The sequence below is a fragment of the Ciconia boyciana genome, chromosome 3, assembly GCF_034638445.1.
Source record: "Ciconia boyciana chromosome 3, ASM3463844v1, whole genome shotgun sequence".
NCBI classification, from domain to species: domain Eukaryota; kingdom Metazoa; phylum Chordata; class Aves; order Ciconiiformes; family Ciconiidae; genus Ciconia; species Ciconia boyciana.
In genome coordinates, this window is record NC_132936.1 from 6422170 (window position 1) to 6448281 (window position 26112).

General features: G+C 43.4%; 1 protein-coding gene across 7 annotated transcripts in view; it reads left to right on the plus strand.

Annotated features, from left to right (window-relative positions):
- RUNX2 (RUNX family transcription factor 2) overlaps nucleotides 1-26112 on the plus strand; it is a 226036-nt gene that overhangs the window by 54648 nt on the left and 145276 nt on the right. For 3 of the 7 annotated variants that reach the window (XM_072858329.1, XM_072858334.1, XM_072858336.1), the window contains exons 2-4: nucleotides 9199-9479; nucleotides 16778-16934; nucleotides 22554-22658. In XM_072858329.1, coding sequence (XP_072714430.1) covers nucleotides 9199-9479; nucleotides 16778-16934; nucleotides 22554-22658 — 543 coding nt within the window. Of the gene's footprint in view, nucleotides 1-7823; nucleotides 8010-8451; nucleotides 9480-16777; nucleotides 16935-22553; nucleotides 22659-26112 lie in introns of those variants that run through there. The other 4 variants (XM_072858333.1, XM_072858332.1, XM_072858335.1 and 1 more) reach the window with 4 other exon arrangements.

Here is a 26112-nt window from a genome sequence, read left to right on the forward strand (position 1 = left end):
AGTAAATGTAGCTAGGCATGCAAGTGTGTGCATGAAGATAACATATTAGTTACAAGAATTATAATTGTCCTATGATTATCTTTTCTTTCTTTCCTGAATCAGAGTGAATGTGCCATAATCTAGCAAGAATCTCATGATAAGTAATGTCAGAAAGGGCTTTTTTTTTTTTCCAGAGCTGCCGACTGTCTATTTTAGACATAACATCACCCTTTACTGTAGCCTTCCACATAAAAGCAACACGAACAGTAACGTCTCTAAGCAAGCATGAATGATTGGCTTGCAGATTCTTTACCAAAAAGGGAGTTTATTTACTCCACACAGGTCATAAATTTCCTTAGAAAAACTATCAGTGGTAATCTACATGTGGTGTTTAGTAAATAGAGCTTTCCTCTGAATCCCTCAGTCCGTGTTCTTCAATTGTCAAAACCAGTGGAAGACGGTTTTCCCGTGCCTAAAAATATGAAATATTCTAGCTCTTTAAAATGGAGTGGAAATGAAGAGCTGAAAGACTTTACATATTCTTCAGCAAAATGGGCATTTAGACATGGAAATGTGAAAGGATAAGGAGAGCAAGCCAAAGTAGCAAGTTACCTAAAGACTTGCCTCTGCTTCTCTTACATGAAGCAGCACCTTATTCCATGAAGGCTCCCGTTGAAATCAGTGGCACTGCAGACAGAATAAGGCTTTTCTTTCTTACCAAGGGGAAAAAAAAAAAGAAAGAGGGTGGGATCTGCCTTTTCATGTAACGGGCTTTTATCTGCTCAAAAATCACACTAACCTCAGGGTGCCAAGCACAGTATGTTTGAAAGCATTCCAAGGATGGGAAGAGCTGCTCTATCGTCTCTACTACAAAGGGAAGCTTTGGTAGTAATGAGAGCTGCTGTGGTCTTCCAAGAAAGGTTTTGCATCTGCTTTTCCCCCTCTGAGGACCTCTTACTTGTTCCTCCTGGGTGCTTCCAGGTTATGTCTTTCTTCTTATGCTTAAATTATCTAAATATTTGATTCACTGACATCACGATGAGTTTTGCCACGAAAGGACAGAAGGATTTCTCCCTTGCTTTTCACTATGTATGCATTTAAGAAATTATCTAAATATTTATAAAATAAACTAGAATAACAGGTTTTGGTATTGCATCACATAAGCTCCTAATATCATAATACTCCTAGTATCCCGAAGTCCGAGAATCTTATTCACATTTGAATGTCTAGTGTTAATGGTGAAGATTTAAATTACTTGTGTTCCTTCTAGGGCCTGACCAGCATTTGAAACAAATAGTTTAAAGCTTATCATACTTATCATAACTGAATTATGAAGTGCATTATGAAAGAAATGTCCAGAATTTGTACATGACTTTTTTTCTATCACTTCAAAACAGACTATTCAAAAAATAAAAACTGTAGAGAATTTTGACTTCTGAACTGAGAGCATAAGCCAGATTTCAGCCTGGAAGGAATTTTTATGGTTGAATTATAGACTTCTAAAAGACACAATTTAAAACTGAACTGCTGACAGTCATTCTGATCATATTTTATAAGCTACTATTAACTAGGATGAGACCTTAAAGGAGGAATAGATCCCATGTCTATCTGCTGACTCTAGGGTTTCTTATCCTTTCCTCTAAAACATCTAGTGCAGCCTACAGTCAGACTAGACTGACTACAGATCCAACCCAGTCTAGCAAGCCCAGCGCTGCTATGGAGGCTTTGCAAAATTCAGCTGCCAACTACTCCATCTGTACTGAGCACGCGCAAGAAAAACCTCAACAATTTTCAGCAACTTCTAACTCAGCCAAGTTCGGGTGGATCCTTTTGGTCAAGGGCAACAAAAGGAACTTATCTGATTTTTCTGCCTTATTCCTCTCCTCCTTAGTAAAACCTCCCATCCCATCTCTGAAATAGATATTGGGATGATTCTAAGAAATTTTAAACTGTTGTGAAACAATGTGTTTTCTCTTAATGCCGATCTTAGAAGCAGCAGAAGTATTTCTGCTGGAAGTTTCCAAAAAATTCAGCTTGAGGCAGGCTCAGGATTGAAAAGCTCATCCTGAACAGTTAAAAATTGGCAACGTTATGTGAGTGAAAACAAGGGCTTATACTGGAAAGTGGTAGACAAGCTTAACTGCAGATACTGCTGGCAGCTTCACCTATAATATTTTTTCTGCCAGATCTTTGTCTTTTATTACTAGAGAGAACCATTCCTGTGATGTCTAATGTTTTGTCATCTGCTCTTATGGCTTGTTTCTGGACTGATGTTGTTGTCTCCTGTGACTTGGCTGCCAATTAATTCCACAACAGTCAATTAAGGGATTGATCCTGTGTTATGCCCCACACACTCAAGGTCTTAAGACCACACCTAATTGGGGCACACATATATTATGCCAAAGTGTGACCGGGATGCTCAGCATTTTCAGGATTACGTTATGTCATACTGTAAATATGATTATGTTCTTGATCCTCTGGTCTGGCCTTGCTATGCTCAGTTCATCATTGGAGTGAGTTTTCAGGAAATAAAGGACAAAAATAGACTAATTTTTATAGTTCCTTGAAGAGTTGGTTTGCTACGTCCATTACATTTACTCTACATTCGCCATTACCATATGCTTTCTTCTTCTATTGCACTCCTGTAGACTTTCGATGTTGTATGTTTTCATCCTTTTTCAAAGAAGTCTATCACTATTTGCTGTTTTTCTATTGCTTCAGCTTCAAGACTCATGTTATTAACAAAGAATCTGCCTGAATTTTTTTTCTGCCATTCATGCTATTGATTTACAGCGGGAATCCTCACCATTGCAACACTGAGACAGTAAAGGCAAGAATCTGGTGGTGTGCTTGTGGTTGGGAGCATTAAAAACAACCTCTCCCACTCGAGACTGACTTACATCTTGTAGTATCTTCAGTGTGAGCTTTATGGAGCTTGTATCTGGCCAGAGTGCACTTCATTAGTCTCTTAAAAACCAGCATGCAAAATTTAGGGACTCTGCAAGGCTCCAAATGTATAAACCCTTTTTAATTACAAACAGTTCTACCACCCACTTTCCCCACAGTTAGTCAAGGGAACCAGTTTTCATTGAGGTCAATGGAAAAAATAACCGTGAAGTTTCTGGCTCGTGCTGGTTTTATATATGCTGAAAGAAGGGGGGGGGGAGAAAATTTAAGCTCTCTTATTTTAGCCTTTATATCTCTAAAACAATGTGCTGATTTTATCTGAAATAATTCAAGGAAAAAAAAATTACTTTCTCCTCATTCTGAAATTAGTTACACAGAAGTTGGGAGGAGGATTAATGGAAAGGGACAAAGTCAATCTTGCCATGAAAAAAACAGCTTGTCCCTAACTATGGGGACCCTAACAACTTTATGGAGTTAACTTTTAGTTTGCATGTTGCAAGCAAAAAAAAAAAATTACTTGAAAAAGGCCAAACATTTTTCTAATCGTACTACACATTCAAGTTTTTACTGCCAGAAAACACAGGCCGTACTTTCTCTTTCAAACGCTGTCATAAGATGACAAGTAGGCCCACGTTTCTTTCCTTCGCAATGATGACATGGTCATTTGCTGCTTTAAACCTCATTGAAATACAGGCAGTTCCAATGGGGCATAAGAGGTTGCAGACAGGGAGGGAAATGGGAGAACCCTACGGTAGGACTGAGACCTAGGCTTGCACACCATCCTTATTAGAGAAGCAGAAAATAAATCATTTAGAAAAAAAATCAGCAGCAGGAACTATTTACTTTGTTGTTTGAATAACGTGCGTTTCACTGCGTGCCATGGAAAAGCCGACAATTTTTCAGTAGTGACACGGCAGGTTTCTGACCAGCTTGTAGAATTTTTCTCCCGGTATTACTGGTATGCTTTGCAGATGCAGAGCCCTGCTAATCTTTGGACTTCTGAGAATTTAAGCACACATCTTTGTATCTCAAAAGGTATATGGTAATAGTTAGTACCCCGTTTTATACTGAAGGAAAACTTGCTAAAAGGCTTGTCCGAGGTCGCAGAGCAAGTCAGCATCAAATCCTGAGGCAGAACGCAAGAGTCTCAGCTCTTGGTCCTCACTTCCTACTGAAAATACTGGGGGAAAAAGTAATATTCTCAAGATTGATTTTTTAATGTAATCATTTTCTAGCCTGTCTTTCAAACCTTTATGCTTATGTTTGTATCGGGGACCATAAACGCTAAAAACCAGTGCATGGTGCTGAAATATTAAATGCTTTCGACTAATGTCAGGACACAAAGAATCTTCTTTTATCTGGGCCATAAATCAACAGGGCAGGGACAGAGTAGTAAAACAAACCATAGTAGTCCATAGTCTGACTATGAATGCTGTAGTTACAGAACTCATTACCACATGCCTACTTAACAGACCAAATAACCTGCAAATCTAGAGTTACTATTTGTCATACTTCAGAAAAAGCAAAGAATAGCTGGGCAAAGAGTCAATTTACAACCAAAGCGAAAGTAAAGCGCTGCCAAGAGACACTGGAGCTTATCTTGCCCCTACTGAAATGAATGGAAATTCGGGCAAAACCTTCTCTAGCACGAAGCTTACTTAAGTTCACAGGGTTTGGCTCGATGCGCATTTTCACGAGCGAGTAAAAAACTTTGGGAAGGTAGATTTTGGAAAGAGAATATTGGCAAGTCCTTAACTATGGTAATAATTGCTGACATTGCTGTAGTCGCTCTGACTAAAAATATCCAATACAATAACAAACCCAGCGAACCCATTCATTTATTCCCGTTTCACAAAGGCTATTTACATATATAGAGAAGCTCAAAATAAATTCTGTATTCATCATATTTACAGCACATTCCAGCCCAACAAACTGGCATCAAAACTATTTATTTAGGGAACATCATCCGGGTTAGAATCTTTCAAATTTGGCAATTATTTTTCACCTTGAGCAGACCATGCTTACACCAGGAGCGTGCTGGGCCCATGCTTTATAAGTGTAACAGTAAACAAACTCAGTGCTCTTTAAAACATTACCTTTTTGTCCCAAAGCAAGCTCATTATGGCTGTATTCATCACATAGTTTCAAGTAAAGAAGCTAAAAGACAATCGAAATTGCAGCAAATGTAGCCGTGCTAATGAAAATCTTAGTTTGTAAAGTGGACCTGAAGGTGTTTGTTGAGACATAATTTGCCATGCAAGCACATTTTTTCACTAACCTCCTACAATTCTCTAACATCTTAAAATATGACCCATTTTGCAACCAGTGCTGCAATTCCGAGAAGTTCTGAAATAAAACCCGAGGAAAGCCGAGCAGCAGGGTTGCTCTCTATTTCAGCCAAATCCATGCCAAAGTTCCAGATTATACATATCATAACATAAATTACTATTTCTGAAAAATCCTGTCCAGCTTTTATGCAGGTCCATAAACATTACTGGTACTTTTATTAATTTGTCCATAACCATTTAAATAAAATTCTAGTGCTCTGAGCTGTGATCTGTTCTGGGCTGTAGTAAGTTCCTGTTAAATGTGTAAATGTTCAGCAGAAAGATATTTTTGCACGGAGACTGAAAATCAGCTGTGCCAGATACCTGAAACTTTGTTAGGGCGTTGAGTGGAAAATTCTATTTCGACATTATAAATAACCGTGGACTATTTTAAGTGACCTTACACTGGTAGTGTCCAATAACTTATTTTAGTTTATCCTAATTAACTTTTTATTTTATTTTAGTAGGAAGAGAGGCGACTGTAAAACTTTTAGTGTGACTAATTAAAAGTGGAAATGTATCTTCTTGTTTGAAATAAAATAAATCAAGATTGTCAGGCTTATATAGTCTTTGGATATAAGACAACCTCTTGCCTTCTTTCTAGCACCTTTGGAATGGCTCTAATGGAATGTATTTCCCCTCTGGCTAAAGGGGGGGGAAAAGCCATAAGAACCTACGGTCATAAACATTTTACCAAAATAATTATGGAAAAGTATATTTTCTGTATGGCAACTGTAGCAAACCAGAGCTTCTGAATACACTGGTCTTTAGAGGTGTCGAGTAATTGTCCTTTGGAAATGCCTGTGGTCACTTTTGGGGAAAAGCAGATCCCTATGGTTGTCGGAGAAACGGGGCGAGCTCAGGTGGGGTTTGCGGTGTGATCCACAGCGACTGCATTTTCACAACGGGGAAATGCATTTTCACAAAGCTTCCACGGTCCCTCCAACATGGGACCAGGAAAAGAAAAGGAAAAAAAAAAAAGAAAAAAGAGGGGGGGAAAAAAAAAGAAAAAGGGGGGGGGGGAGGAAGAAAAAAAGGGGGGGGAAGAGAAAGAAAAGAAAAGGGGGGGGGGAAGAAGAGGACATCGATCCCTGCGAGGCAGCGGGTCAGGGGCTGTTACTCCCCATTTTACCCGTGGGACAGCCCCGAGTGGGTGCGCGACTGCAGGGCGCGGTGCCCGGCGCGCCGCGCGGAGCGGAGCGGAGCGGAGCGGAGCGGAGGCGGCAGCCGCGGTGCGCGGAGCGAGAGCTCTCCCCTGTGACCGAACGTCAGATCTTTTCTTCTTCTTCTTCTTTAAAATCACAAACGGAAGGAGCAGCGCTGCAGCCCGGCTGCCGCCTTTGCACGCACCTTCCCCCCGGGCGGAGCCGGGGGTTTTGCCCTCATGGGGAGGCAGAAATTTGGGGGGGGGCGGGAAGGCGGACGGGGGTGCGCGGTGGGCAGCGCTGCCGGTCCGGCTGGCGGAGGGCGCGGAGGTTCCGCAGGGCGCGGAAGCAGCCCCGGGGGAGAGGTGTGTGTGTCTCTTCACCCCCCCCAACCCCCCCGTGCCCATGTACGTGGGGCCGCCGGGCTGCTTCGCTGTGCTTTCCGCGGAGGGGCAGGCAGGACAAACGCGGCTTTTCTGCCGGGGCAGGGTGCCGGACTTAGGGTTTGTAAAAGCTCTGTGAAAAGGACGCGTCCCCCCCAAACCCCCCCCCCCCCAACACAGACAGACAGACAGACAGACAGACACCGCCCCGAGTCACACACAGGCGGCGAGCAAGGAGCGCACAGGCAGCGCCGACTTTGTACAAGAAGGTGGAAGCAGCAAGTAAAGCCTTAGAAATTAGAGGCAGGGTTGTGATAGGTCGTTATCTGCGCTGGGAGGCGTTTACACTATTTTACCATTGGGTATGTAAATTGTTTTTAATAAGATCTGCCCTTTTTTTTTTTTAAGGGAGAAAACAAACCAGACTCCCTTTACCTTAATAGTCTGAGGGGGGTTTTATAGCTTTCATTCATTCAAGGAAATGGTTTAGGCTTTAGACTACCGGAGACTTAGCAAAAAAAAACCCAAAAAACCCTTGGCACCAGATTATTCTTACTATTATTTTTTTTTTTTGCAAACAAGATTTTTCATGCCTCTTTTTTTTTTTTTTTTTTTAAACAAACAAGCTCAAAAGTGTTAATGGAAAAAACCCGGAGAGAAGTGGAGATCGGAGAGCGTCTCCTGCTCCCCCCCCTCCCCGTCCCCGTCCCCCTCCCCGTGGGTGAGAGCGACTTAAAGCGAAGTTTCTCCTCCGGGGGGGATGCACATTGTTGTATTTATTTTGAAGGCTGAGGACTGAAACACCACGTGCTGCTGACTCTCATCAGCATAATGATCGCCTTAGCCAGAGAGTCCTGTATATATAAACCACAAAAACCTAATCATTAGAAATCCCAGCCTCCAAAAAACCACATTCAGGACAAAAAAACTGTGGCTTTTTTTTTTTTTTTTGGTTGGTTGGGTTTTTTTTTTTTTTTTCGGCTCCTTCATCTTCCCCGACCTCAACTTCTTGGGACCCAAAAGAAGTTTGTTGGGTTTTGTTGCTTCTTTTTTTAAAAAAAAAAAAAACAAAACCCCCGATTTTTCAGAAAGAAAAATAACTCAAACAAACCGACATTTTAATGATTTTTTTGCTGCTGTTGTTCATCAAGGGCGGAAAAAAAAAGAGATTTTTGTTAGCCTATTCAACCCAACGGACTTGGATCCAGCAGCGACTTAATTAAAAGGACCGGACTGCACCGAGGCTGCCTTTTCCCAGAATTTACTTGGTCATATTTTAGAAATCAGCCTAAGGAGGGGTGTTTTGGAGTGTTGTTTTTTTTTTCCAACTGTGCTCCCCGCTTTTTTTTCCCTGGCAATCCGAAAGTTCAACTTTTCCTAAGTCCTGATCCTCCCAAAGGAACCGGCTGAAGTCTGTCTTTTAATTATTAGTCGTGTGACTTTCCTCTTCACCCCAACAACCCCAGTAACTCTCTTTCCACGCCGAAATCGCTTGGGGAGCGCCTTTTTTTTTTTTTGCGGGGGGGGGACACCCCACTTTTCCCAAGCCCCTTCCCGAGCTCCCGCTTCCCTCCGCTTCCTGAAGCCAAAGGCAATAAGCGGGGGAGCCCAGAGGCTCCTCGCCTCTGTCCCAGCGAGACTCCTTGTTTGCTCCTTTTCTCCTTTTTTTTTTTTTTTTTTTTTTTTTTTTTTGGTCCGGAGGAGGAAGATTTCTTCGGAGGAAATCGGGACATTCCCCTGAACACCCCCTCTCCGGGTGTGAGAGTTACGCTCCTCTTCTGGCGGCCGCCAACAGCAGCAGCCCAGGAAGCTGAACCAGCAGCGAGTTTTCCTTCTCCCAAGACAACCTTTTGCAAATCCGAAAAGGAAAAGAGGACGGGGAAGGGAGGGGAAGAAAAAGGAAAGAAATTCAAGCACTTGAGGGAAGAAGCGGTGGCTAGAAGGAGGGAAAAGAGCAGAGAGACTGTGCAAGAAGGAAGGAAGGAAGGAGGAGGAGAAGCAGCAGCAGCGTTTTGCAGCTGGGCAGAAGCCGGGACCATGCAGTTTCCAGCCGGGCTTTGCTAAGCGGGGCAGCCCCGGACCCCACAGCCAGACTCTGTCTCCTCGCTGCTCCAGGCTGCAGCTGCCCGCGGACCGGCATCGCCCCCCGCCCCGTCCAGCTTTCTTTTAAAAAAAACCCAAACAAAAACAGACTGAGATTTTTTTTTTTCCTCGTGCGTTTAATCCTCTCCTGTTTTTTTTTTTTTGTTGTTGGGTTTTTTTTTTTGCCTGATTTGCTTTTTTGCCCCTTACCCTCACCCCTCCACTTTTTCATTCACCCCTTTTTTCGCTAGATATATATATTTTTTTACAACCCACACCCCCCACTACACGCCTCCTCGAGCGATCCCCCTACCGCTCCCCCCCCCCGCCCCCCAATTCGCTAACTTGTGGCTGTTGTGATGCGTATTCCCGTAGATCCCAGCACCAGCCGGAGGTTCAGCCCCCCCTCCAGCAGCCTGCAGCCCGGCAAGATGAGCGAAGTCAGCCCGGTCGTAGTAGCCCAACAGCAGCAGCAGCAGCAGCAGCAAGAAGCGGCGGCCGCCGTGCCCAGGCTGCGCCCCCACGATAACCGCACCATGGTGGAGATCATCGCTGACCACCCCGCCGAGCTGGTCCGCACCGACAGCCCCAACTTCCTCTGCTCCGTGCTGCCCTCGCACTGGCGCTGCAACAAGACCCTCCCGGTGGCATTCAAGGTGAGACACCCCCTCCCGCACCGCCGCTGCCCGGGGCTGCCTCCCCCCGCGCCGCGCTTCCTCCCGCAGAGCCGCCTCTGCCCCCGGCCCGCAGGGGCTTCTCTGCCCCCCCCCCCTAGTCCTGCAATGCCTCCTCTGCCCCCGGCCCGCAGGGGCTTCTCTGCCCCCCCTTAGTCCTGCAATGCCTCCTCTGCCCCCTGACCCGCAGGGGCTTCTCTGCCCCCCCCCATCCTGCAATGCCTCCTCTGCCCCCCCATCCTGCAATGCCTCCCGTGCCCCCGGCCCGCAGGGGCTTCTCTGCCCCCCCCAGTCCTGCAATGCCTCCTCTGCCCCCCCATCCTGCAATGCCTCCCGTGCCCCCGGCCCGCAGGGGCTTCTCTGCCCCCATCCTCTTGTGCCTCCCGTGCCCCCCGGCCCGCAGGGGCTTCTCTGCCCCCCATCCTGCAATGCCTCCTGTACCATCCACCCCCCCCCAAATCTTGGAGTGGCTTCTGTATCCCGTCCCCGTCCTGCTGTGCCTCCTGTGCTCCCCCGTCCTGCTGTGCCTGCTGTACCCCCGTCCTGCACTCTCTCAGTGCTCCCCCGTCCTGCTGTGCCTCCGCCCCCCCGTCCTGCAGCAGCCTCTGTGCCCTCTGTCCTGCAGTGCCTCCTGTCCCCCTCTGTCCTGCGAAGCGTCCTCGCCCCCACCGCCCCCTGTGCACCCCCGCAGTGCCTCCCGTAGCCGGCCCCCGCCCCGTCCTGCAGTGGCTCCCGTGCCCCAGCCCCCGCGTCCTGCTCTGCTTCCTGTGCCCCCCGAAATGCCCGCTCTGCCCTCCCGCCTCGCCGTGCCTGCTCTGCCCCCTCACCCTTGCAGCGGCCCCGGTGCCCCCCGTTGCAATGCGCCCCGTGCCCTCTCCCGCCCGCCCCGCCGGCACGGCGCGCACCCCCGGCAGCCGTCCCGTTATCTCCATCCCCGCGGGGCAGTGCCGGCCTGTCCCCCCCGCAGCCGTGGGCACCCGGTGCCCCCTCAGCAGCACGCCCGGAGACACCCCCTTCTCCCCGCAGACCCTCTCCTGGGCTTTCCTTCTTTGAAAAACCCAACTGCTTTCCCTCCCGGGGGATTCACCCATCGGCCGGAGCTCAGGGTGGGGGTGCGAAGTGGGCCATCCCCCCTCCCCCCGAGAAACTCAGTACCTCACCCACGGGGGTGCCCCCGCTTCCCTCCCCGCTCCCGGGGGTGGGACTGGGGGATTTGGGGGGGCTTTGAAGCGTGCTGGGGGGGCTGGGGTCCGAGGGTCAGGCTGGGGGTGCTGGGGTGGGAGAGGGGGGGCCGGGGCTTTGCCCCCTGCCCCAGAGGCAGCCCGGGCTGAGACGGGGCTGGGAAGGGGGGGACGGGGCTCCTGGGGGGGGACGGGGCCCCTTCACTTCTCCTGGTGGACAAGCGAGGAAGTGTCTGGCCAGAAGACGCTCTCCTTGGCAGGGCTCACACGTTTAAATAATAAAAATACCACCCCGATCTGCACCGGGGATGCTGCTTTTAATTTTCTGTCTACATCCCCACGGCGTGCTAATGAGAGGAGAAGATTTTTTTAAAAACTGTAATAATAACAACAATAATCGCGTGCTTTAAAACAATTTTCCTCCCCTAGCAATATTTGAAAGCATTCCCCCTGGAGTTTTCTCTCCCGTGGCCTTTGGTAGGGAGAGGGTGATGGCTCGGGGGTCCCAGGGCACCTGCCAGAGCGGGGTGCGGGGTCGGAGCCAGGGTGGGGTGGCCCTGCGAGGGGCTCATCGCTCCCACCCCCGCTACATGAAAACTAACGCGCCTGGAAATCGCTCAAAAGGTAGAAGAGTTTGGAAACAGTCTCACCCGGCGCGTTTCCAGAACGTCGCCTTGTTCTTGTGTTTCCCACTTGCTGGCCGTGTTATCACGGCTGTTTATCGGGGAAAAATTAGGAGAAGCGGTTAAATGAGCTGGCCTTAAAGTGACTGGTGATGAAGCTTTGCTTTGAAAATGTAATAGGGGTGCAGATTAGAGTTGACTGAAGCGCTCTTGCGGGGGGGAAGCAGCCTGGAGAGCCTGGAGCTGCAGGGGAACCCTTTGCACGGGGCCTGCTTGTGTGGGTCACGGTGGTCGGACTGAGTGGAAATGGCAGAAAAATGGGGTGTCTTCTGTTTTCGTAACTCGGCGTGGCACTCAAAGGCTCTCTAGGTGTGGGTCACGGTGGTTCTGATTCACAGGGGCTGCGGGGTAAGGAGGAGGAGCTTTCGGAGCATTGTGATTATAATTTAATTGAGCATTAGATTAAATTGGTATTATAGCTACTCGTTAGAGAAGGGACACGAGAGCTCCTACGTTATTGTACTTGCACTGCAGTTTTCATTTGAAGCGTCTGAGCATTCTCCTACCTTACAGCAATTCAAAGGATGCGGTCGCGGTTCATTAGAATAAGGGAAAGATCTGAACTAAATATTAAAGTATTCAGAATATTATTACAATAAGAATACTTACATGTGATAGAAGGATAGAAAAAGGATTAGACCATTTCCCAGTCTTTTTGTGTTCATATACATCTACTTATTCATGTCGTATACTTGGGTCCTATATTTGATCGCTGACGGGGGGGTATAGATCTGACCCATTTACTGGTGCGTCAGGAGTACGCATTGCCCCTTGCACCCTTCTGCTGCGGGTGCCTCTGTGCTTTCACATGCAGTATGCGACGCCTACTTTTTAAAATATGCCGAAGATATATGCGCCCTTATTTACTGGTAAATTAATTTGAAACTCGGTTTGAAATAATTTTGACCATTTTAAAAATTGATTTCATTTTTCAAATGTAACTTGCCTGCAGCCATCCAGTACTTTTAGAGCAAAGAAGCTGCATGTATCATGCAGTGAAACACTCGACTGTGATGTAACAGAATGGGAATTATCTCTGAAAAGGAAAAAAAAGACAGATTTGGGCTATAGAAATCTCGGCTGAACAGTAACTTGAAAGTAAAATAGCTCACAGACAACACACTTTTTGAAGTTTTATTGGCCATAAATAATATGTCGATGATAATGTTTTGAGTGGTGTGTTAAGTGTGTCATAATTCTCTCGCAGAGATCTCTAGTTAAAAAGTACTCTCGATATAGCACTGGTTTAATTTAAAAAAACATATATAAATCATATGCAGGAGAGGAAGTATGTTATAAACAGTGCTGGGTTTGATTATAATTTTTTGAAATAATGTTGGCTTAGTATTAGATTTGAATTTTAAGTATTTGTATTTACACGCACTGGGGAGGGAGTCCGTGTTGAGAGTACTAACTAATCAGATCATTAACGCAAGCTGGTTTTGTGGGGAAGAGTATTAATTAGACCTGTACCTATTAATATAGCTCTAACTATCTAGTGATATTCCAGCAAAAAAGAAATAGATATTGCGCACCCGGGTCCAAATCCTATTCACTTCTTCATCTTAATAGCCAGCGGTACTTTATTCGAGTAGAGCCGTCAGAATTTGGCCCTCTCTTTATGTGTCCGTCTGGGAGCTTTTACTGAAAGTCGTAAAGACCCAAATTGCCACGTGAGATGTTACACGTGGCTTCTGTATGATGCTGATAGTAGCAAAGAGCCTTAGTGGACCTAAAGGCAGGGGAAAAAAAGGGGCTGTGAAGTCTAAAACCTCTCCCCAGTAGCACCACAGTAGTTAAGGGGCTGTCAGCATTTCCACTCCAAACCCCAATTTTCAGAGTTTATAACTCAGCTGTTTTAAATAGCTTCAAGCTGAAACCTGCTGTATAAATTGTCAGCCCAGATGTATATTTTGAAACAAAAAGTAGCGCAAATCAGCTATTCTGTTTTAAGTTACAGAACATTCAAATATTTTTAATAGTATCAGATGCTCTTTTGGCAAACTCTGGAAAAGGCCTTCTCAACACAGAAGATTTTACATTCAGAGGCTCTTTGAATTCAGTGTTTCGCAAGAAAAGTTGTGGAAGTGGCAGGTATCGATGTTTGAGAGGAACTATTTAGCATGCACGGTAGCTTTTCTTCGAAACAAGCATTTTACTCTGCAGAAAGGCTTAGTACCTGCTGTTGTAGAGTAGTTTTGCTTCGTGCTTCTAACTTCCTTCTTCAAGGTATGTACTTGGGCCAGTTCAAACCCCACTGGACCAAAACTGGGCAAACAGGTTGCCTAACCAGACGAGAATTGTGTTATGCAAAAAATACATAGTTATTTTCAACTTGTAAGAATTGGTTTGGTTTTATTTTGTGGCTTTGTCCGACTTCATGTACCTTTTGGAGCTTTAGTTAAGAAAAAAAAAAGGGCGCAAAAGCAAAATCTACCTTTAATCAACAAAATGGGTAGGTAGTTTAATATGGAAAATAAAGATTTTGAAATAGTAGAGATATTTATGTTTGAAGAATAGGTAAGGAATGTGCACTGTGGGTACTTTTAATCTTTAATTTTTTATGCAGTCCTTATTCATTTCACAGTGCACTCACAATCCTCTTTCTAAGAATATGTAAATAATTTTGGATTGATACATGGCATCAGATTGCCAAGTCAAGGTTTATGCCAACAGTCTTTCAGTATGTAAAGTTACGTTTTAAAATCCTCAAAAGTATGTGTATTTCTCCAGGTTTCAAACCTGTTTTGCAAAGCTTTTTTCTAACCAGTGCTATTATGTGTGTGTGCAATAGTCTTCTGGTATTTCATGGCAAAAAAGTATGAAATTATGAAAAACCAAGCATTTTACTCCTGTGGCATAGCAGGGGAGCTTCCCATGTAATAGGACTTTCTTTTATTAGCCAAAATTTTTCTTTTCGCCTCTGATTTGAGTTTGCCTTTTCCTTCGGCCTTCTCCTAATGAGACGCGTAGCGATGTTGCATCATACGGCATCAAAAAGCCGGTGCATTTTAGTAACGATGCAGTTCTTGATGAGGTGCGATCAGCCCGCTGGCTCTGGCAGCGGCACGTGCAGTTTCAGGCTGATGTCTAAGCTGACAAATTGAACTGACGGCGGCGAGTGGAGAGGCTAGGGAGGAAACCTCTGAAAAGCACCGGGGGACAGGGGGGCCTTTCAAGAGGTTTTGCTCCCTCCTGCCCAGGTGTTGCAAGCTGTACCCGTGTTCGGGAGACGGGTCGAGACGGTGACGGGATGCTGCTGCCTGCTCCGTGCTCTCGTTACCTAGAGAGAAGGAGGTGAGCTGAGGCTGCAGTCATTTCGCTCCCTCTTCCGAGGCCCCTGGCAGACTCGCACTTCCTCCTGTGCTCTCGGCTTCTTTGCATTTCTGGAGTTAACGTGATTTTTTGTTGTTGTTGTTTGCTTGTTTCGTGAGATATAAAAAGCACAGGTTGCACCTCCCCTGGATGCTAATGTGCATGACAAGACTGTCCAGAGGTAGCGTGGTCTATCGCACATTGGGAAGGGAGTGTTTTATAAGTAGTCTCAAGCCCCCACGCTTTAGAGTTTAAGCCAATATCCACTTATTAAGGGTCAGTCAGCTCTATAATCCGTTCAGCAGATTATTATTTGCTATTTGATTATTATTTATTATTCCTCACACCTCGCTTTGAAGCCATCAGACCTGGTTGCTGTCAGACCCAAGGCAGGGAGCTAGTGGGACCTCAGATCATATCCACAACGGTGGTTCCTGTGTTTTTATGTTCAGGGACGTTCATATCACTTTGAAGTAAGATATTTGCTTGATAGACAGAGACCTCACATTATTTTGTGGCAAAAGTCAGTTTACAGTTTTGGGTCGTATTACCTGGTGTTTTATGGAAAAACAGAAAAGCACCAGGGTAGATCCTTTTTATACAGCGTTTCAGCTTTGCTTTCTTCTTTCTCTTCAATATTTCTTTTAAATAAGACGAGCTGTAATTTTCAGTAATATAGTCTATTTTAAATATTTTCAGATTTTGTATACCTTTGTCATTAATTTTTATTGGTTTAGAGAAACATTGTACAGTGCACTGGGCCACATAATGCTCTCCCTATATATTCAGAATTCCTCATTCTTCCCACTTAATTAATAATAAAGTGCAACCTGCAATTATTGGTTTCAGACAGGATCGTTTATGGGAAAGACATTTCAAGCAGGCCTTATGACCAAACGTAATATATATTTCAGGAGACAGAATAAATTACTCTGAATAATATAAAAAGTCATATCTGACCATGTAAACTGGCAGAAACTGCAAGGGGACAGACTTTGTATTTCAAGATTATTTTTTGTCAAGTTAGAGCTCAGCCGTGCAATATTTATGAATCTCTTTTTGTTATAAATTTATTTCCAGCATCAGTATTAGCTAACTGGGCAAAAGGAAATTCTTTTCTTGATACTTTTGTGGACTTCTTTTACCCCATGTGAAGAAACATGTATATTTTCTTCTTAGTAACTTAGTATTCCTGTTTAAGTTTATTTTTACTTTAAAAAGTCACAGTGCAGTAACACTGTAGGTATCCCTGGTGTTTTCAAATTAGAAGACAGGAGCTGTCTACTCGGTGGCGTTTATCTAATCCGATGTTGGAGCACTACACAACCACTGAAGCATAAAAGTGAGACTATCAGCTAGTTGAAACGTAAGGAGAAATACTTCAACATCTTCTGTTCACCCGTCCTGGAATCTGAGGGAGGTATCAGCGCTAACCACATGTGGCTCTTGCAAGCGCTCTGAAAATTTACATGCCTGCGAGGAAATACAGCTTTTGTTTTATATTGCATCTGAAGAGTTTGAATTCCAGCCATGACGTGCTCCATCGCAGCAGGGTGTTGGGTGGAGAGCTTTGTCTGCTAATGCCCCTGGTGCCACTCCTGGGATGGGTAGATGGGGATTTCTCTCTAACTTGAAGTCTGAGGAGCTCCAGGGTCAAAGTGATGGGTGCAACCACCAGAGAAGTAGAACTGAATCTGGGTGATATGGCTGCTAATAGTAATTTCTAACTTTCCATTTCAAATGCGCTCCCGCGTATAATTAATGGATCCGAGCCATGCCTCATGTTTTCTCGCTGCTTGCTGGTTGCTAAGAACAAAGTTGGCCTTCAGGAAGCATTAAACCATACACTCTACATAAGGACGTTGAGTGTTTCTGAAGAAATGTAACAAAGGCTATGAGAAAGGGAGACAATACAAGATGTTTCTTTGTTTGATGTGGCACTTTGTTCTGTGTTCAGCTAATACATGACTCTTCACCACAGCGGGCTGGAGAAGCTGCCGCAGAGCTTCGTAATGAGCATGGCAGCCTGCAAAGCTGGGACGGAAACATGCGTTTTCAAAGTGTTGCTTTACGAGTTGTGGTTGTCTTCCCCTTTTACCAGGTGGTGGCCTTAGGAGAAGTGCCTGATGGGACAGTGGTCACCGTCATGGCTGGAAACGATGAGAACTACTCTGCGGAGCTGCGAAACGCTTCTGCCGTGATGAAGAACCAGGTGGCCAGATTTAATGACTTACGATTTGTGGGCAGAAGCGGAAGAGGTAGGCCACTGCATTTTACGTGTCCATAATGAAGTAAAAGCAATGTCTAGACGTCAAACTTACTTTGCAATGAAATGCTGATCAGTGTGTAAATACATCGCTGTCGGCCTTTCGTTTGGAGGGATGAATGCATGTTTTATTTGCAAACCTCAGCATTTGTGCAAACCAAGTTAAGAGTTTCTCTTAAGTTTTTCTGACTCCTCAAGTCTCTGTATGTTTTCATGAGACACAGCTTTTGAAAAATGATTCACAGAATACGTGCTTCCCTATTTTAATCACACAGGAAAGGTAGAAGGAAACGGGGGTGTTGGTGATCTGAGTTCCGTGTAGTCAGAGAGTGTATCTCGGGCCATGGCAGTGAGAGATGGTGAATTCCCTTTAGTGGTAGAGCTGCTTCTGAAGTTGTAGAAGACCTATAATTAAGGGGATTTTGCATATCACATGTGCTATAGGTTATATTCTTTAAGGGCTTACATCTTTAAGGGCTTACAGCTATTGGTAGAAAGCTTTCCCTGCCCTTTACAATCAAACTGCATATGACCTGCAAAAATAAGCCGTACTTTTCTTTTTAGTAAACGGGTTGACTTTTTATGAATTGTTGGTAAGCTCCGGCTTGAACTAAATTTAACCTTTACTTTAAATGACAGGGTAACTTTCAGGTTGGTTTTTTGAAGATGTAGAGTGCTCTCATTGTCTTCCAGCTGTTTAGGAGCTTCCTATAATCTGGAAGCTGCACTGCACTCATAGAAAGCCTTTGTAATCATTGCAAGTTTGCAAGAATTCCTCTTTCAGAGTCTTGTAGCTGCTTTCAAATTTGAGGTAATGATTGAAAGGATAGCTTGAAGGAAGCTGGCACTTCAGTTTTTGCTGCAGGAATCTTCAGAGGGGTTTGTTGTATCAGTCGTTGATTCAACCTACGTATTTTTTCCTTTATGTATTTTGAGGTTATTCTTCATTTTTTAAACTAGCCCTGCATGGGGCGAAACAAAGCAATAGAAGCTGAACAAGTGTGTTGGGAAATTAGCAATAAAGCTAATTTTACAGTAATATTCTTTAGAAAGCAGTTGTAATTCATCTTAAGGAAGGAAAGAGTATTTGTCAAAAAAAAAATTAAACATATTACAGAGGCCTAGATAGACTAAATCAGTCGGCACACTTTTACAATTACAAGTGCTTTGTGAAAGTGATTCCATAAGCGTGGCCTGCAATGGCGATTTTTTATTTTAGTGACCTGGCCAACAATTCTCTTCATCGTTTTACAACTTGAAAAGTATCGATAATAAAGAATAACTTGAAATACAGAATAACTATCGCAAAAGTAAGGCAATATAAGTATGGAGTTTATTGCCCTTGTGGATAAGGTGTTACCTATCTCTTCCATTTGTCGTGCTTTCTTTCAAAAAACCAGTCTGCTTTGTTATTCTGCTGATGGATTCAGTTTGAACGTTCTCTGGCTCCACCACTACTGCTGCCTTACAGTAAAAGTTCAGTAGTGTATCAGTCTTCCCGTAGTGCTGAAAAAGAACTGAAATGTGATGTACTACCTCTGATCTGTGAATTTCATTTGAAACCTATGATATATACTTTTTATTAAAGCATAGGAAATGAAATAGAGGGCCTAAAGCCTCAGCAGATACGGCTACAGACACATACAAACACAAACCTCCTAAAGTTTGGTTCCAGGAGTTTAATTTATATTTGTATCTAGCAGACTTGGAATAGACTTTTTCTCTGATCAATCTGGGTAGAATCTATGGAAAAGCGATAGTGTACTTTTCAAACCCTCGACATATTTATTTAAGAGACTTCAAAGAAAAACAAAGGGTGTGCACTGTTTTACTATATTGGCTTTCTGAGTTTTGGCTAGTTTCCCAAATAGCAATTTTTATATTTAAAAAAAAAGGGGGGGGGGGGGAGAGAGAAAAAAGACAGACTTAACTGCTTGCAGACTTTTCACGCATGGAAGATGAAGAAAGCTTCTTTTGATGAAGTGTAATTATGTCCAAACAGAGCTGACCCCCTCCCCCTATATTTCTTATGATCTTAACGGAAGAAAGTAGGGCTTTTCCTTTGAAGCAGCCGGGACTCGGTGGAGGATCTGAAATGCTGCATTCTGCTGCCAGAGGCAGGATGGAGAAATTGGTCCAGACTTGTCTTCCAGACTTAGAACAGAGAGGGGGAGAGAGAGCGGGAGAGAAGGAGAAAGAGTTATCATTAATGATAGATTTTTAGAACTCTGCTTAAAATAGCAGGGAAAGAAAGCAGTAGTTGCAAACAGAAGTGAGAAAGCTCCTTACATAGACAAATATCAGTAGATACAGGTCTTGAAATAGAACAGGAAAAATAAACTAATCAAGAAATTATTTTTCAGTGGCGAGAAACTAATCCACACCTGTTCCTGACTTTAGATTTACATCTTTCTAAACAGCTCGCTCTTTGATCTCTGTATCTCTAAATTTGATTGTGAAGTCTGAATCATCAACTTACCACTTCACCTCCACTCCCACGTTTTTTCTTGCTTCCCATGGCTCAATGGAGAAACTTGATTTTTATACATATTAATGTTGCTTGCCTGACAGAAGCTTCACGTTCTTGTTTGTATAATTTCTCTTAAACACCTTTGCTGGATTCATAAGAATAAGTAACCGGGACGCTTTATGTGAATGCAGAAGTTGTTTGTATGTGGTTTTCAGGCGGTAGCTCACTTTTACGAGCCCGATCCACAGCACAGAGAAGAAAGAATTCCTGTCTTCAATAAGCAAAGGATCATAACCTTAATTTTGTTGCGTCCTGATACTTTAATCACATTAGCATCTAACTGAAAAAATATGCAACACACACAAGCTGCCGAGTCTCCTTTCAAGCTTTCTGGGGTTTGCCTTGTGCTTCTGCATATGTCCATCACGTCCTCCTGTGTCCGCTCGGCTCACATGTGTGAATAACAAAGAATGCACAGTTTAGACACACTGAAGCAATAGTGCCAGATGACTGCTTGGCTGGGGAGTTTAATAAAAGAGAACTACAATTAGTCTTTAGCCTCTAAAAAGGGATAGTTAAAATGACTAAGGGCCATAAAGAAAGGTGATAAAAAGTGCATTAAAGGATTTCGTAGCTGAGGAGGGATGTCTGTGAAATAGCTGTGGAAGGCATAAGCATCACTGAAACAGAGGACCTTAAAAATGTATTTTGTTCTTAATCCTGTAATATGTAAATCATCTCTTGAAAGCTCTGGAACCTGAGTGCGCTGGCAGGGCCATGCAGGTCCCTGCGATGAAGTGATGTGTTGTTTAATGAGTGTGAGGGGGCTTAATCAGTGTTACTTCATTCATGCTTTCGTTTAGCAGAATCCCAGTTAGGGAACAAAACCAGTTTCCCTTTCAAATTAGATGCTTACCTGTTCAGCTGAGGCTGGCTGAGAGGTGACAATTTAGAAGTGCTCACAGGCGAGGTCCAAACGTAGCTCTCGTATATTAAGGAGTGCATTTTTTCTGGCCACTGTATCCTGTTAAGATCTATTTAGTGTAAGAAAATCATGCAGACGTGATTTTAAAGGGTCTTACAAACAGTATATTTTGTTAATTCTTAGTCCTGATAGACTTTTATACTGATATGGCATATAAATAGAACAATAGCATCGGAAGGTGAAATTCTTCATTCAAAAGTATATGGAAAATCCCTTTAGTATCTTTGTTACTAATAAATATTCTCCCCATTTCATATGGCTATCTGTGATCTGAATGGCATCATCACACAATTTCGTAGTCAGAACTTTTTGCCACGATAGGCTGGCACTGAAGGAGGCCTTAAACCCGTCCCTGGTGAATTTATATATGTCCCAGCAATAGGCTGAATTCCTATTTGGAGAAGGATAAAAGGCACGGACCCTTTTCAGCCCTAACCAAGCAGGCGTGGAGGCACTATGTGCTTCAGCAGGGCTGTTGCTGTATGTCTGCAGGCTGTACACGCTGCACGCTGGCAGGACACACAGTTTACCTCTGGGAACGGCGAACGGGCAGGACTGGACGTCCTACATGCACCTACATCACCTCCTGTGATGATGCCTCTCAAAAGTTCTGAGCAATAATCCGTTTCCCAATGAAACTGGGGAAAGGCACCTTCAGCCACGCATCCCCACCGAGGCAGAATTCAGCCTCCTGAGATTTGTGCACCTTTGCTGGGGTCTTGATCTCCCCTCTAACCTTGCACCTCTCGGAGAGGTGGGCACAGCTGGAGCACAGCTACACCTGGAAAATCATTTTACTCTAAATGACAGTTATATTTCCTTAAAAAAAAATCCACGTCACATTCTAGTTTGTGGAAACTATAGCCAAGACAGTTTGAAGTTGCACTCCTGATAATAAATGATGCGTGTCTCGGGCAGGTTTGGGGGATATACGACTTGGACCAGAAAGAAAGACCAATTACTAGGTTTGACAGCCAAAGCTCTGTTCTGTATTATGCCTTATATATAAGCTGTTCTATATTAGGTTCGAAAAAACTGCATTAAGTTTGGGCTGTTACATATCGTTTAAGATTTGTGTCTTGGTTGAATGCGGAGTTCAGCAAGAGGAAAAGCCCTAAAAACAAAAATGCACGTATACACACAGGGAGGGGGGGGGGGAAAAGAGAGTTTTAAGTGTCTGGTAAAGTAGCAGCTTAAATGAGCATGAAGGCCGAAGATTGCTGACTGTTTTATTGAGTCACTGTTGTACGCCCACCTTTTCCTGTCTTGAAACAGTTTTCAGTTTTGACTATCTGACATGACTAACCGTTGCATATCTAACAGATTACAACTGTCAGTGAGTCTCCCGAACGGGGGCCAGCGCCTTATGAGAATGTGCGCTCAGACGCAGGCAGCTCCCTTTATTTATTTCTTTTTAAGGTTTTCATTCAGCTAAAGGCTGCGGATGATCTTGTGCAATCTCTGCCTGAATTCAAACTTTGAAAAATTAAAAAAAAAAAAAGCAGACTTAGGATAGCAACGTACGTGCACACAGCAGTTTCTCACCCTCATGGGAAAGTTGAGGGCTTTCTTAGTATTTCATAGACGCAATATATGTAGGGGAGAAAAGTCTGTTCCAGTAATAATGATATCATCATATTACCCCTGGCATACGAAGGACAGGAGACACTGATTCCCTGTTAAAGTGACTCCCAGGAGGAAAATATATTCTTTCCTCATCTTATTGTAGTCAAGTCAAACAAATGAAATGATAAAACTGTGTGAAGTAAATAACATGTGGCCACATTCTGCTCTCTGTCACACAGCTGCAAAACTGGAGTAAATTTTTAAATTGTCTGACTTGCTTTGGATTTACACCACTTTCAATACAGCAAAGAATTTGGCTTGTCCTCAGCAGTGAATTAGTTTTGTTCTGTCATTGTATGATGACCCATTATTAAATAAGGAACATTTAGATTGTCAACACATGGACGTATTCTTGACATAGAGTAAAACTGAAGGGGAGGAAAACTCCTATGGTCAGTTATGTTTTTAATTTTCACGATTGTGGTAACGACAGGGAATAATTTTAAACGTCTCTGATTCTTCACTGAACATGCATGTGACTGTTTTCATGTTGTAATCACTCATTCCTTGTTGTTTTTTTCCCTTTGTAGGGAAGAGCTTTACTTTGACAATAACTGTCCTGACAAATCCCCCCCAAGTCGCTACATACCACAGAGCTATAAAGGTTACAGTGGATGGGCCAAGGGAGCCAAGAAGTGAGTATTATATTCTTACTTTTGCACTTATGTCTTCTTAATTTTGTTTAACAGAGACCCATAAATGAAATATGTATCTTTGTCAAACATTGGTTCTTGCTCAGCAAAATATGGAAGCGTATGCTTAATTTGGAGTCTACTGGACCACACACATACTTGCATTAAACACACACTTAAGTGCTTGGCTGAATTTGGGCAATCACGAACCTGATTCTCATTCACATCAAGGTCTTGATACATTATCTGCCAGTGTAAATGAGAACTAAACCCACGATATTTATATATAATCTGATTTAAGCATAATAGATACAATCCTGCAACATGCTGAATTCCCTAAACTCCTGTAAGCTTCCAACTAAAGACATTTAGAAGAAAATAGGAGACTGATCTTTCAGGATCAGTCCTAGCACAGAGAGAAATTATATAATATAGTGCCTTTTTGTTTGCCCTTAAATTCTTTTGCCATCAGATAATTAATGCACCTGGTTAATCTCATCATACCTGAAATTGGTTTTCAGCTATGGACTCATCATAGACCCCTGGGGGCCAAAGAAAGATAAAAAAACAGTATATCAACAGCGTGGTCTTTGTTTCTTATTTGTGCACAGAACGTACATTTTATTTAAACCTAGTCCAGCAGATTTTCACTCAGCATGTTTACCTGATAGCAATGCACTTTCTAACTTACTAAGAATCTATTTGCAATGATCACTGGCTATATTTTTATGACAATTGTGTTTTGTCATGTTCTAGCAGTTTTATGGGTAGCACTTATTTTTAGATACAGTCAAGTCTGGTTAATCTATCATGATTTATACGGCTGTCTCTGTCTAGCACATTTAGCTAGTCTCACATCGTATGGGTATCACTGATGAGCCAGTTCTGGAGTTTCTCTTAATCTAACTAGAACGGCTCTTTCTAAATTGATTGGATTAACCAGGTATAGCTGTATTTAAATTACATTTAGAGATTAAGAATTATTTGATGAATAACCACATTTAAAAAATCCCTATAATGGAAGCATCTCAAATAATTATTTTGCCTTTGATCTGCACATACAAATGAGACCTTTAAGGAGCTTTCATGGAGTTTTGTTTAAAATACCACAAAGACAGAAGAAGTAGAAAGACGTAGACAGAATTCACGCAGTTAAGTGTTTCTCGTGCTAATACACGCTGCGGTGTCACCTCCTCTTACACTGAGAGACGGGAACTGAAATGCCTTCTGTAAGAGCTGTCCAGGCTGTAGAGTTTCACCTGGAATAACAGATAAGAAAAAGGAAGTAGCTATGGATAAATTTCATTACGTAGATACTTGTGTTGCTACCTGCTCACAGCTGAGGTGTCTGTCTGTCACAGCGAGGGGATTTTTGTTCTGTCTTCTCTCCCGAGCTGAATCAGTTCCCATTTTTAATTTTCACCTGTATCTGGTGCTCCCTGTAGACACTGGAGACACTGGGCAAACCGCATTCATGGGGTAAAAACCAGGGAATAAGTTGTGTATCATTTAACCATTCCCATTTGGAGGCTGCGTCCATGTATGTGTTGAGGAAAAGAGGAAATCTCCCGGCAGAGGACACAACCGCTGTGAAACAGCAGAGCCGTTTGAAAATGATGTGGAGAATAGCGTGGGCTACCCTGTGTAGCACAGACAGGGAACCTGCTTGCATTCGGGCTAACCATTTTGGTGATCAGTGGATTAGAAGTGAGTCTGTGTTCCTATAACTCAATAAGATTTCCAAGTTCTGCTGGAGTTCTTTAGTTTAGACCTGAAAGGCCTCTGTACATGATACCTGTCTGCTGTTCTCATTGAATAGCTGAACCTAGGAATGCTCATAACTTAGTTCTTATAGCCTAGATGGAGTTATTGTGTCTTTCGTCATCTTTTTTCTTTTTTTTTTTTTTTAAGAAAGCCAGATTTGAGCTTGAATGTCCATTTGAATTTTAATATTTTGGCTAAATACTTCGTGAAGCCCTACTCTGGGGTCAGTTTGGTTCTGCAAGTTCTGTTATCGTAGTCTGATACTTTCAAGGCTATGACACCTCCAGAACGACTAGTTATTAAACTTGAATTTTCAGGGAAAGAGTAGCCCTGGTTAACTGTGGGAGTTTCACTGAAGTTCTGCTTCCTTCTGAGAGCCCCTGCACTCGTGTAGATTTATTACTGTTTGGTAGTAATCGTTCCAGAAGTGTATCTGGCATTTACGTTGCGTAAGGAAAATTAGGTGATTGGGGGCAATAAGGAATTCAAGTCAACAAGCAGCTCTGATAGCAAATGTGTTTTTCTTAACAAATTATGTATCAGCAAATAGTGCCCCTCTCTGCCAAGATCTGTATTTCACTTCGACATCTCAAGCATGTTACCCTAGTTTTCCTCTCTCTGGCAGCTCAACCAGAGCTGTCACATCACAAACAACTTTTTTCTTAATATACACATCTGGCGTTGGCAGTTGGACCAACTTCATAAGAGCACATGATCATCATTCATTACAAGATTAAAAAGTACCCCATGGCATCATTGATGTTTTTTAACTTTGATCTTTTGCAGTTGTGATTCATCTCAGTTATAAAACTTCCCTTTAAAGGAGCACAACCGATGACTTATTAGAACCTTCATTCTAAGTAGCGTAAACATAAAATTATGCACATCTTTACAAAATGTCATTTACTTTGTTGCCAGCTTATCATTTTAAGACATGACATCATGCTTTAGATCGTGAATTTGTAAGGCTTGTTTACAGGCAAGGCACTCTGACCTTCTGTTGGCAAGTTGACTCGAGCGAACAAATGCTGCATGCTTGCCAGCAGCAGTAGGAGCAGCAGCAATACCGTGACAGATAGCACAATCATTTAGAACCTGACTTGAAGAGCGCTGAACAGTCGTGGCATGCAGTGACTCCAGTTGGTGTTTTGGATGCTCAGCACTTCAGAAAGTCAGGTTCTTAAATGTAAGTGCCATTTAGTCGTATTTATTAAACATATGCTTGTAGTAGCTTGCTGCCTTGCCTCTCTGTTATTATTTTAAAACATTTTAATAGAGACAGTGATGTCAAGTTGCTCTGTTAGGAAAACCTGCCCATTTCTATATGAGAAAAGGTCTTCTGATGATTTTTCCTTGGGAAAGATCTATTTATTTTTAATTACCTATTTCAGTCTGTCTAGATTACCATCCAGGGCCATCTACTGTGTTGCACAGTCCTTGTGCTGGATTGAGACAGCACGTTGCACTCTGAGTGATGGAGTCTAGAGACGGGGTTGTATAAGATCTTTGGGAATCATTGGGAAATGCTGCAGATATTTTTCTCTCCTCATATCCAGGATAAAACCTCTGCCATATGCACATCTTAGCCAGCAGAGCTGCCTTCCAGCTGGGAAGGCTGAAAGAAGTTTTCTGGAGAAATAAGTTGTCGTGAGGTCATAACTGACTGGCGGATAGCAAGAGATGTCTGTAAAGG